Source organism: Macrobrachium rosenbergii, chromosome 55 (assembly GCF_040412425.1).
Source record: "Macrobrachium rosenbergii isolate ZJJX-2024 chromosome 55, ASM4041242v1, whole genome shotgun sequence".
NCBI lineage: Eukaryota > Metazoa > Arthropoda > Malacostraca > Decapoda > Palaemonidae > Macrobrachium > Macrobrachium rosenbergii.
Genome location: NC_089795.1, coordinates 71,056,162 through 71,070,162, shown reverse-complemented (window position 1 = coordinate 71,070,162; position 14,001 = coordinate 71,056,162). Strand labels below are relative to the sequence as shown.

Genomic DNA, 14,001 nt, shown 5'->3' with positions numbered 1-14,001 from the left:
TGAAAGATTTGGATAAGGTTTTCATTGCGAAGACATGAGCATCTTTGTACAAAGAGGAGCATCACAATGGGAAAATAAATATTTTGTAATTAATTTCTTTCAGAAAGGTCCTTGCATTTATTTCGGTCAGTGCATTCCAAAATGTAACCTTAGACCTTTCTAAAAATTGGCATGATATCTACAAATAGTCATACTGTGCGATTTGAAGACACTTTAGATAAAAGGTTACTCCTTACTTGCTGGAGTAAGAAGTTTCACAAGTTGTAAATCCCAGGAATGTTGCCCTAGTAAGTCGTTTACATGCTGAGACTGTTTTAGGGAATTTATAAATTATATACTGTATATATATATATATATATATATATATATATATATATATATATATATATATATATATATAATAATGTATGTATGTATGCACAGTATGTATGTATGTATGTATACACACACGGAACCACCCTACTTACGAACGAGTTACGTTCCGGACGGCCGTTTGTATGTTGAATTGTATTTACTCTTCATGCCTATTTAAGTACAGTATGACATAAAGTCAGTAGAGCACTGTACGTTTTTCATCCTAAAACGCAAGACACTGTACACACAGTACTGTTTGTACAAAATGGGAGAGCGAAACAAAATTTGAACTCAAGGGTGGCAGAGGGGAGCGCTCTGAACACAATTTTAATTTGCGTTCTTGTTTATTTCTATCTCTGGAATATTTGTACGTTGAATGTCTGTAGGTAGGGTGGTGTCTATATATATATATATATATATATATATATATATATATATATATATATATATATATATATATATATATATATATATATGTGTGTGTATATATATATGTATGTATATATATATATAGTATATATATATATATATATATATATATATATATATATATATATATATATATATATATCAGGTAATGGTTTCCAGAAATACGTGAGCAAATTCATTGCATCGAGATTTTGAGCTTTGGTTTTCATTCTTTTTTACCTATTTCTGGTTTATTTTTCAATCGATGTATTGTAATATAGATACCAGAGTTGTTTTCCTTGCAGCTTTTCCCTTGATTCTAAACTGAGACCTTAGGAACACCAAGAGAGTGTTATTAAAACGAATGACGATGACAGACTAAGAGAAGAATAAGAAATGAATTTAGTGTGGCTCAGAACTTGACACTATGGAAAGGTCAGAGCAAAATTCTTTAATCCACTTTGAAATAAAATTGTTTGCTTTTGCAAATTGTTAGTTCAAGTTTGTCTGTTTTTCAAGATGATATATTCTTCGTGGAATGCCCCCATGCAATAATGTTAAAATCAAGCATGCAACAGGTATTTTTTTTGTTAATTAATTTTTTAATCAAAATTAACAACAAAAGAAAAGCTGAATGTTTTTAAGGAGTGTAAGCGACTATTTTCACCATTATTATTGTAATTTATTCGACATTATGGAGATGGTGAAAGATCAGCATAATTCAACGAAGGTTGAATTATGGCATTCGTAAGACTTTATCAACTGACTAAGATACGAGTATAACCATAAGATCACTTCCACAGATGTAAAGTCCTGAAACACGAGCAAACTTTTCATTTTCTTGAAAAGAAATGTATCCGTGAGAAAAAAGAAAACACCAGAATTGACGGAACTAAAGGTCTCCAGGTAATCAATTTTGTAAGCGGAAATCACGAAGAGATTGAATGCTTGAATGACAGGTGGCCCAGGGGAGGGAAAAGAGCTTTGCAAGTCGGACGTAGATCGACACATCTCCTGACGCAGAAACGTCGCGTCAGTCAGATCGTCAGCCACGAACAAAAGAAACGAAGAGAGGAGGGAGGGTGATATGAATACACTACTGGAAATAAGAGCAACTATAATGTACCTAATATGTCAGAAAACCAAGGGAGGTAATTGTTGAAAATCGTATGGATTCAACATTCCATTACGCCTGATCATACTGAGAAACAAATACCTAGATTATCGTAGTTAAATCTAAAGTATGTATGGCCTTTAGCCTAGTTAAAACCGGTAAATTCATCTCGTCAGTTTGTGGTATTCTGGACCTTTAGGCTATATTCATTTAGTAATGTGAAATGGATGGAGTCCTCTTTGTCAAATGACAAGATTTTATTTATAAGTTCAAGTAAACGAAAATAGAATCGACATCCGCTTTCTTTTATGATCAAATCAGTGTTAGGTTTATGTCACTTTGTATGATGCATAAAAATTCTGATCATTTGGTGATAGAAATCTCGTCGTTCATTATTTATTCAGGAAATCGTACTTCAGGCCTTTCTGTATTTGGCGAATTAACGTAAATTTAGGACATGTCTCAAGATTGAATACGTGGTTATGTTGAAAGAGAATAGGTAGAAGAGTGACAGGAAATGGCGTATGGGGCAAAAAAATATACATTAATAAAAGAGACAGTAGAAGCGGAAAAGAAATTTAAATCCAAGACCTAGAAAAAGAAAGAAAAGGCACATAATTGCCCTTTCGCTCCCCTGCCACCATCTTGATGTCAGTGGCGATAATCGTAATAAATGTCTACATTTATTATGGCATGACTGTTCCTAAGAACTGCTGCGGTACCGTTTCATAATTTAAAGTATCACTTAGGCTTGCACTGCTACACTTTAAAAATGTGTAATTCCGTAAAAGAAGTAAATAGATTAGTAAAACATTCCGAGGAGAAACGGAAGTTGATTTAATTGTCAATAACGAGAAAGTTGAAACACTTTTTCTTCGTATGATGGTTTCTCGCACCAAGGTCAGTTTGCCAGTGATTTTCCACTCGTCTGCCACAATTCTTTCATTACACTTCCGAACTTAATTCTTTTCTTTGTGATTTTATATTTTATGTAAGTTTCTGTGGTCTAGGAGCATCAGTTCTTTCAACTCTTGTATTCTCACGTTCAATACCGCATGGTTAATTTAATTTTCGAAATTCACTTCCCAAAGTATCCTCTCTCTCTCTCTCTCTCTCTCTCTCTCTCTCTCTCTCTCTCTCTCTCTCTCACACACACACACACACACACACACACACACACACACACGGCAGTTCTTCATCAAAGTTGAAAAATTTGCCTCAGCGTATTTGCAAGAACATATAAAGCCGTACATCTTTTGAAATATTCAAACATTTTGAAATTCAGAACAGTAATATCCCAAGTTATAGCAAAGATTACCAAAGCAGCTAACAAAAGTATCTTATTTAATTTTCGATTTTTCTTCTCAAATTCTTTCCTTTCCGATGCAGGGTTTCATAAACCAAATTTTCGGATCGTTTACAGAGGACCACTTAATAAGTATTAGTTAGTAAAATTACTAGTAGACTTAAACTTCTTTTAATATTTCCTAACCTTTAATATTTCCTAATCTTACAATGTTCTGAGAACGTAGCAGTATGCAAGATTCTCTCTCTCTATCTCTCTCTCTCTCATTAAAGTCATTCTGTACTTCGTGACTTTTAAAGGTGCGAGAAATGAAACATTTTACCTAAAAAAGGCTACTTTTATCGTCTAAAGTTAAAAAACTTTAGATGACATTTTGTGACATATCACACAACGATATTCCCTGGAGTCATGAGAAATCTTGGTATGTAATTCTCAGGGAGATGAAAGACACGGATCAGTGGATATTGCATTTAAGTAAGGCTTCTTCTCATGAAATAAGAATTTTCCCTGTTTTTATTTTAACTTGTAATGCCATAACATTTGTTTTTGCAGGGAAACTCCGGAGAAAATTGAAGAAGAAATTATTTTCCACATGAATAAAAGTATATCTGAAAAAAAAAAAACTTATTTTTGAAGGGAATTCTGAGTAATTTTATGAACGTCTCAGTCATGTAAGTCGTACAGAAAATAGTACTTATCGGGATACGGGCACGGTTAACGCCAGAGTCCAGAAAAAATATCAAGACTGTATTTTCATGTAAATGATGTAGGGTTGAAATCATTTGCCGTCTATTACAGTTATAGATGCTAATGATAATTTATTTTCATGTTCATTGCAATGAATGACGGCAGGACTTTTTCAGGAAAGTAATCACCCTTTCATTTGTAAGTTATCACAGTGTTTTTTAATATTCGCAAGAGCACATAATAGTACTCTGATTATACCTTTCAAAATGGAAAGAAATTAGTAGTTTTGAGAGACGAACACCATCATATCCTCCGTCACAGTGTCAGACCTTGTTTTCACATATATGTTTATGTAATTGTAACAAGAGTTCCTGTAAACACTCCGCCTTGTTTTCCCCGGAGTGATGGAGTCTTCCTTTACTTCAGTGGGTTGGTTTTGTTTTTTTTTTTGGCACAGAAGGCTGTTTCAAAAAGAATTAAAATGAATATGATGAAACATTCAGAAAAACAGTAATAACAAGAAGGAAAATAACCTAAAAGATTCAGAGAACCGCTGAACGACACTGATATGAAGGTTAAATTGCGGTTTGATTTTCTGAACTCGCTTTGCTATTCATACTGTTTTTATAAACATTTTCAGATTTACCTCATTCAAATGAAAATTTCCTTTAATCTAGAGTCTGAATATTCATCTCAGACCAATAACTTCGACTCAGTGCTCTCTGAACATATTTAATAATCCATAAATGCTCCTTATCACATATTTTGGTTCCCATGTATACATACATACATGCTGTGCTCTAATACGTTGCAAAAAGGGACTCCGACATTTTCCCCTTTTCAACCTTTTTATCCTTTTGTAACAGAAACTTGAATGCTCGAATGTTACACATTCTAAGAACTGTGCTCTCTCGTGCATTGTGAATGACTGTTTATTCTTTGAAGAAAGCAAATTCCTTGAAGAGTGAGGATTAAGTGTTTAGATCAGTGAAAAGAAATGGAATAGGTTTTGCACGTGATCGTTGGAATGCGTTTGAGTATTTTATTTAATAAGCTCATAAGTTGTGATTGAGTGTTTACGACTTGGAGCTGTACTTCAGAGCCGTAATGTAAATCGCTTCCCAAAGGTAATGGTCTAGATACTCACTGAAAATCCGAACACTATTTTCCACTGTATATGCAAGCTCATATATTTTATGGATGTTTATTGTAAGATGTAAACATAATAATTATTTTACAAGTACTCATGACTATAGTTCTTTTCGCATTTGTTCATCGGAATGGCACATCGTCAAAGTACTGTAACAACTCTGACTCATCCTAAGACACTAAAACTTTATTTGATTTCTTGCAATGAATGAGAATTTGTAATCTTTGGCAGCTAAGATATTTCTAGAAAAAAAAAGCACACAACGTCCATTACGATCATATTCGCATATACTTAATGACTTCATTGAAATCGATACAATTACCATGCATTAATAAGCACTGTGAGACCTGTTTTTCCAAGTTGTACAGGTGATATTTTTCCTGATAGTACCAGTAACTGTTCTTCTGTCGTTGTTAAAGGGTACAATAAGTTTTCATTCCACCAGCTTATTGATACAATTCAGAAAACCTTAAATGTTCAGTCTCAAATCATTATGCCATCTGTGCACTTGAATGGATGCATACTGTAGAATATATAGCAATTTGAAAAAGAAAGTGGTCCGCTGAGTTACTAATTATTTTGAAACTTAAAACCTTAAGAGTGGTTATTGGAATCTTCCTCTGTAGTCGATGGAATCAACTAGTGAGACCTTAGCAGGTCCTTCTCTCCCCTGTGTACGACCAAACTTGGTTCTTGGGAAACATGTTTCATTAATGAGCTATTTGAGTTCAGGTAGTTTCTTGAAGGAGAGTCATTCCAAGATCAAATATTCCCTGTGGTTACTGTCACTAATGTTGTTATTATTAGAACCGGAATTAATGCAATTGCTGTAATCTACATATCTGGATAATCATCTGTGGGAAATTGGCAAACGTGTCGCGAGATGACAAAGGATTGTGATCAGTGTTTTTGCTACCTTAAGGGATAACTAATTTTGTGATTATTAATATTATTGATATTATTATTATTATCATCATTATTATTAAGATGATGATGATGATGATTATTATTGTTATTTCAAATATTCGGACTTTCTGCAGAGGTTAATTAAAGTCAAGAAATATGGCTCATTGGTCTTATGAAACTACTTTATAGTTTTAAATAAATTATTTTAGACAATTATGTTGAATAATTAGGTAAACATTCCCTTCTGTTTCTGAGCTGATCTTATATGGAAGCTACATAAATCAAAGACTTATTAGCTAAATACTTATGACATTAAGAAAGTAGGCATGCAACCAGTTTCACCCTGATTTGAATATGGACACCCTTCGGTCGGTCGAAAAAAACACGTGGAAACTTACTTGATGCGTTCCCTTCACATAGAAGTTTTTCTCACTTCAAGTTTTTGTACCTATTATATCCCTTTGGTCTTTGTAATAGGCCACTATCATTTATTAAATCGCTGTTCTCTGGTTAGTGTCACAGTCGTCAAGTATATTACTTGCCATTGTCATTTAAGTGCCACTTGACACTACAACGATAAAATTTATGTCATACAAAGTCCAAACATTTCCTCATATCACAAATTTGTAATGTTTCTTTTTCTATTGTTGCAGAAATCTACATGCCACCCAAAGCTAAAGAAATAAGGAGTGAAAATTCCAAAACTGAAGGTGGGTGCTTTTGTTTCCCTGCCTTGGTTATCCAATAGTTGTAATACGTTGTATATTGACCTTTTTCTTGACACGTTTTAACTCTTCCACGACGACTAGTACTAACGCTTTTCATTTTAAAGGCGGAGTCTTCTTCCTTTAAAACCAACACACCTTTAGTTGATCTTAAATATCTGATACCTCATCTGCCTTGAAATTCTTCGTTCAACTTTCCTTAACCTATATTTTTGTTTATTTCACCATTTTCATTGAACTTTTTTCCTTTCTCCAGAAACATTACTTATTGTCTTAAATTGTTAGTGTCTCATTCCTTATTGATGAAACCAGATTTATCGTTGACAGCCTTTCGAGTTCTTGTTTGCTTAGTGGGTGTATTTCTGCTATGGTAGGCAAAGAGGTCGTCACTCCTCCTGCTACTGATGTGATGGAAAAAATTTTAGAACATTCAATAGATGTTCTTGATTGTCACCTCTACTTATTCAGTGTTCTTGAACCTTTCTCTTTGAATTTATACCAATTATCGAACCTTGTGAGCCTTGTGACACTTTGTCGCACCATTGGGCCTAGACTAGAAAAGGCTGTAATTGAAATTTATTTCTAAAAGAAATGAACGCTGACCCCAACTAAGCTCGACGACGCAAAAAATATTTAGCATCGTAACTCTTTCCTTGGTCGTAAGAGTAGCTGAAATTCTCATAGGCACTGATAAGTAAATACTCAAAGAAATATCTCATAGTGGCTGTGAATATAATCTAGGCTTGATTTTACACCATCAGTGAACTTTCTTTAAAGATAGCGAAGTATTACGTTGCATAATTTTTTTTTATGAATGTGTGGTTGCAGATTTCACCCCTCCCCCTCCTTTCTCTTTCCATATCCTTTTTCATGTTCCCTTAAATACCATTCTTCTTTCCTTCCTTCCTTCCTTCGTTACTTCCTGCCCTAAAGTGCCTACCCCCACAGCTTCTCTAAAGAAATATTGATGATTGACTAGAACTTCTGACTGCAGTAGTTTTAATGTTATTTACGGCCCTTCTTTCTCTTTTTGTGCATTCAGATGACGAAGTGATCGCCCATCACGATGAACATAGGGTGGTCGATCCCGCCAGGGGAGATCACCTCTACAGGTCATCCAACGCAGGGCCCCAGCCATCGCACCCTGAAACCCATGGTAGGAGAGACAAAAAAAATATATATATATATATTTACAGTTGTTCTGTCATGCTGATGAGAATAAAAACTATTGCGTATGTTTTTAAATAGCTAGATGTTATAACTAAAACAATAAATCGTATTGTTTTCATTAACAGATTCTGAAACTACAAAAAAAAAAAATTAATTCCATCCAAGAGTTAAAGAATATTGTTTGTTTCTCTGTAGTTTAGGTGTTATGAGCTGCAATAATTTAAGTGTAGTATGTGTTTAAAACTCACGTCAGTTGTAGTATTATTTTTTTTCGGCTCAATGTCAAACCTAATCTAATTGGAGGCATAATTGTTCGCCAATGTCCGAACCTCAAAAATCATTCACTCTTCTGTCATGAATTATTTATTATAAAATTACCTGAAAACTTTTCAAAATCAAAATATGCAGAATGCTGTCTTGTTTTTTGTGACTTAGTTGATAAGTCTCACAGTTGGTTTATAACTCTGTGACAGAAGTATCTTGCTCTATTAAGTTTTGTGACTGAAAAGTTTGTTCATATTGACTTTGACTTCGTGTGATTCATAATAAATATCTGATAGCGGCATTTAGGTACTTTCTTACATTCCTTTTTTTTTTAATTGCAGATCTTAATGGCGCCCTGCGTGTGACTGTATTGTTCATAAATCCACTTCCGTTACTGCTCATCTGCTTCGGGATACAGTTTCTTTCCTGCTGATAAAATAGAAGACCAAAATCACTGTCTTCTTCAGGAAGTGTGATCTTTATATTCTTTTAGGGAAAGAATGTGGCGTTTGGAGCGCCTAGTGACGCTACACTAGTTACTGATTTTATCTTGTAAAATGCTGGCATCGATTTCTGCTTATTTGTCCTTCCACAGCGAGTGAAATATGAATAACCCAACGTCAGTCATTAATAACTATAATTTTCTATCGCTAGTTAGCAGAGGTAGCAGTTAACTTTTCATCTGTAGGATTTTCACACACACACGTGATATGTACATTTTACCCTTCTCAACGTGTGGCGTGAAGAACCTGAAAATGAAGTAAGCATTGCTAATGAGAAAGCGAAACAGTACCTTCTGATAAACGGTACTCCGCCGAAGGACTGCGGTCTGACCAAGTCATTACTTGTATATACACATGTAGACTACTTCACACGCATACATTCGTTTGTTTATATGCTTATGTATGTGTTTATGACCAAAACTGCAATATGGAAAGGCTAAAAGTCAGATGGATTCAGGATTAAAGAAGAAGCTGATTTAGTAGATGCAGAATAGACTACCTCCATGTAACCTCACAGAAAATAACCTAGTTCTAGATTTCGACTTTTCCAAGCTTTTAAAAGTAAGTGAATATTTATAACAAAGGTTTTGGGTTAGGTCATTATTTCATCTTTCATATAATTCTAATAGCATTTTCTTCATGTCATTGTTGTTTATAAACAGGTTTCTTACTTGTAGTTCTGCGACAATAATCTCTCATTCTCTCTTTCGCTCTCTTTCTCTCACACACACATACATACAGATCAGTCGGTCAGTTAGTGAAAACTTCAGTTTCCTAATCTCTTAAATTCATTAGCAAAAAAACGAGAGATTAATTCACACAGTGATAGTTACTGTTAAAATATCTCTATCAAACAATATCAAGGTATAGTACTGTATTAAAACGCAGCTCATCTCAATATACATGTGGATTTATTTATTTATATATATTACACAATAACTGTCTATCTTTCCATATATATATAATTATATATATATATATATATATATATATATATATATATATATATATATATATATATATATATATATATATATATATATAAAAACTGCATGTTGGCTTTTATATATAAATATAAATATATATACATTATACATAAATATATGTATATATATATATATATATATATATATATATATACATATATATATATATATATATATATATATATATATATATATATATATATATAATATATATATATATATATATGGTCTAAGGATTTCATTATACATTATAAATTGTCATACTAGGTATTGTAGTGTCTACCGTTACATAACATTGCATATCATAACGTTAATTTTCAGAAAATATTTTCTTCATTTAAAAAGAATTTGTCTTTTCGTAAAATGAAAGTAAGTAGGAATGCCAGGTACTCTTGTCAAAAAAGTTTTGTGCACCAGCGTCATAGTGTTTTTTATAGCATTTTTTGGAGACAATTATATTTTTTAAATGAAACTGTTTTGACGTGAAGTGAGGAAAAAATTATGAACTTGAGGAATTTGTAATTAGCTTTACTTTTTTACTTTTTATTTACTGGATCTGATACCCTTTTAGAAGTTGCCTGCTCCTTTACAGCCGTATGTCATGTTATCTGTCTTGGTATTGTTTTATTGTATTAATAATTTATCCAATAAGGTATCAGCCTTTCATGTTCAGGTAAACTGAACATGGAAGCACCCTGTAACGCGAAAGAGTCGCAGAAGGTCCCGCTTCTTTATAGGCCAGCACCCAGAAGAAAGCCTTACCTTCTTTGTCACTAAGTCCACTCACTTCAGAAATGTTTTATATTTTCCTAGCTTTGTAGTCTGCAGAAAAGAAGAGAATGTTTCTTTCCAAAGTATGAGTCTGAACGTCTTTGAGAAACGGCAGACTTTTCCAAAAAAGTTTGAGAGTAAACTTCCCCTTTAGACTTCAATACTTGACATGTGCAAATAAGAGCCGGATTATCATGGCCTCGTATCTTGAGTCTGACTTTATTTAGGTGTAGAAAGGCCTCTTATCTGAATGTTTTTCATATACGCTGGAATAAGCGAAAACACCCACTTCTTGGTAAAGAGATTTGTTCTTGCTTGGTTTAAATAGGTTAATCATCAGCTTCTGGAGACAAATTTCGCGTACCCGGCTGGTGCTTTTCCCCTGAAACAAATAAAAATAATTTAAAGGCAGAGATTCTGCATCTTATTGCCTTTCCTTTTCTTTAGTAACTGAAAATTTTTGAAAGTTGTATTTTTTCGTTAATCCTTCCCCTGGCCTTATTCCCAAAGATTACAAGGCATCAGATTACGCATACATTTATAGTTATTAATTTTTTCCTCAAAGATTACGAATTCAGGCGTGTCGACGGTGAATCCTATTTCAAAGATTCGTGGTAATTTGCACATCACAAAAATAAATAATCATTATCATATTTCCTACATACTCAGGTTAAGAGCTGTAGTATCAGTCATATTAGTTCACTCGTTTTATTAAGAAATTGATTTTCCTGCTATTCTTTGAATAAAGAATAAACCAAGCTGAAAATCTACATTTCAAAGGTTCCCTTTCAAAGGATGATCACAAAACAACAATACTACCATTGGACATTTAATTCACGAGAAATGTCGTGATGATTTCAACTGTGAGAATTTAAAGTAGGTTATTTTCTTTACAGCGACCTCTTACATGCTCGAATCAGTAAAAACTAAGCTTCCAACTGTTCATATTTCATAATATGTTCCCCGTCAAACGTTTCCACAATGGGTTATATAATTAAAGTTCTCCGGTTTCGCGCTTCCTTGATACGCTTCGTTTTACTGTATGCATCTTGATGTATCTTACCAATCTTGAGATACAAAGTAGTATTACTTATGAATAATCGAAGACTTGTATTAATGACATGAAACCTCCCCGTCTCTCTCTCTCTCTCTCTCTCTCTCTTCTGCGGGTCATTCGCCAACATATCATATATTCACCCCTTACTTGACGTTAATGTCTTATCGTTAGAATTGCACTGTATTTCGTTGCTGTATCGATTTTGAATACCGAATGCTAAACCCCCATCCTTTCTTGAAGTCTCTCGTTTAATGTGGAAAAGTGATCGAAGAAAAAGTCATAAGTGCTTAATAGAATTGTGAAGGAACTTTTTATCACGATACATGCCGCATTTATATTTTTATTTCGCTTGTTACATAGTATATTAACTGATATTGTACGAGATCCATGGATTTTCGATTATACATTACATGCATGCATTTACTACACTTATAATTAAACGTTTATTTATTATGTGCGTACATATTTGGATGTATGTATGTATATATATATATATATATATATATATATATATATATATATATATATATATATATATATACATATACTGTATATATGCGTGTGTGTGTTTGTATGTGTACGTGTGTTTGCGTGACTTATTAGAGGTAATAAAATTCCAAGGTGAAGCTCTTAAAACAATATTAGCATTTCTGCTTAGCAACAAGCATTTTTGTTTTATAAACAATCGTACATGAAAAGATATTCTTTATTGTAAGTGTGCTTATTTTATGCATACATTTTATACTCGAGTACACACGCACACATATATAGTGTATATATATGTGTGCATATATATAAACAAAATTATGGTACCGAAGAAAGGAAAACAGTGAGTGCAAGATTTGACTTTATGCCTTTATACACACTATACACACACACACACACACACACTCACTTTGCATGCTGTCTTAACTAACCAAGCAAACAAGATCCATGAAAAATTATGCGGCTTTAAACAGTGTTCTGAGTTAGCATTCTGTATTCAAGAAAATTGAAAAATAGCATTTTAGGTTATGATAATTTTTTCATTTAACATCGCTTCTGCAGTAGGCCTAAAAACAGTAGGCACATTCATCTCTTAAGATATGATCATGATTGATGTTTATGTACGTGAGTGCGTGTGTTCGCTTGTGTATATTCCCAACTCGTGTAGTTCTTCCTCAGACTTCACTGTTAAGAGAAAGATCATCATCATTGTATGTAACATTTCTGATCGGAAAATCAAGTTTCATTCTAATGGCGCCATGTCCATGTGTTTACATGCGTAGGTGTAGCACGTGAACAGTGTACTGAACCTTTGCGTTTTAGAAGCGTAGACGTCAAACGTCAAAACGATTTTCTGTACCTTCCACGAACTGAAAATGAAATCACAATTTTCTGTGATTTAAAGGCAAAATCTATGGCACTTCCAAGGTCCGCGTGGAATGGGGATCAGATTCTTCTTGATATCTATCAATATATTTACTGGTAGACTTCGATTCCAGTAGTGAGGAGAGATACAGAACGTGGTGTGGAAGGATCCTCACCTTTCTCCAGACTCAGACGAAACTTCCCCAGATTCATTATTGCTCCTTATCATACTGTCTGGAATTCAGCTTGTTCTGCCATGGCGCCGCTCTCTAAAGTCATTGTCATTGTAATCATTATTATATATATCATCCCTATTTAGCTGGTAGTGATCGTATTGGTATTTATAGAAGTACGATAGTGCCTATGGGGACCTTAAATCCTGTCCAAATATAAATTATATATGCTAGAAATCAAGTAACAACAGAAATATGTTTTGCCTCTGTGAAGGCGAATGTTAATACAAAATTGAAAGAGTAAAGCAGGTTTAATGTTGATGACCTGGCTAACATCATGTAAAACTGAAACTATTCAAAATTGAACAACCATTTCATTGTACTTATTTTTTTTAAGGTTTGGAAGATTGCAAGTGCCGAAACGCTTTAATTACTCCTGTCACACAAATTAAAACTGAATAAGAAAAAGATGGACCAGTAAGAGGAGGGGTGCTCTTGATAACTAAATTTAAAGGTATGTTTTTCAGGATTCTGTAATGTACAGTAGTACAGACTTGACTAGTGTTAAAATGAACATTCAAGAAAATATTTAGCCATATGTTACTGGACGATAAAGTACAATGAAAATCGTCATCTTTGACATACAAATATAAAAATGGATGATGGTGATTATAGTGGTACTGATGGTTGTTTTGCCAATGATATTGATTGACATTATTGAGCAGTATTATTACTTGTAATGTTATAGCAAACAACCAACAAGACAAAGATGGTAACGAGTTCATGATATATTTGAAATGAGAAAATTTGACAAATTCCTTGGCTCCTTACGTTTAATAAGTTCGTCGTCTTTTGAAAAGATCCACCTAAATTTTCCGAAAAAAAAAAAAACGTTCAAATAGGTGTTATTTTTATTAACTGTAGTCGTAGTATTGTAGTAGTATCAGTTTTAGTGGTAGTTCGTTCCGTTCACTATAACATGTTGATGAGTTCATTATTTTTATTATTATTTCCTGTATTAGTAGCAGTATCCTAGATAACTTTTAAGTGATAGCATTATTACTGAGGTTTAATTGC

At 33.4% G+C, this 14,001-nt stretch overlaps 1 protein-coding gene across 3 annotated transcripts in view; it reads left to right on the top strand.

The window, feature by feature from the left end:
* Nucleotides 1-13,378, top strand: part of LOC136835393 (lachesin-like) — a 570,016-nt gene extending 556,638 nt beyond the window's left edge. For 2 of the 3 annotated variants that reach the window (XM_067098880.1, XM_067098879.1), the window contains 3 exons: nt 6,579-6,635; nt 7,693-7,806; nt 8,426-8,769. In XM_067098880.1, the coding sequence (XP_066954981.1) occupies nt 6,579-6,635; nt 7,693-7,806; nt 8,426-8,517 (263 nt within the window). In that variant the 3' untranslated portion in view covers nt 8,518-8,769. Of the gene's footprint in view, nt 1-6,578; nt 6,636-7,692; nt 7,807-8,425; nt 9,149-13,321 lie in introns of those variants that run through there. The other variant, XR_010852124.1, reaches the window with a different exon arrangement.
* The last annotated feature ends 623 nt before the right edge of the window (nt 13,379-14,001 follow it).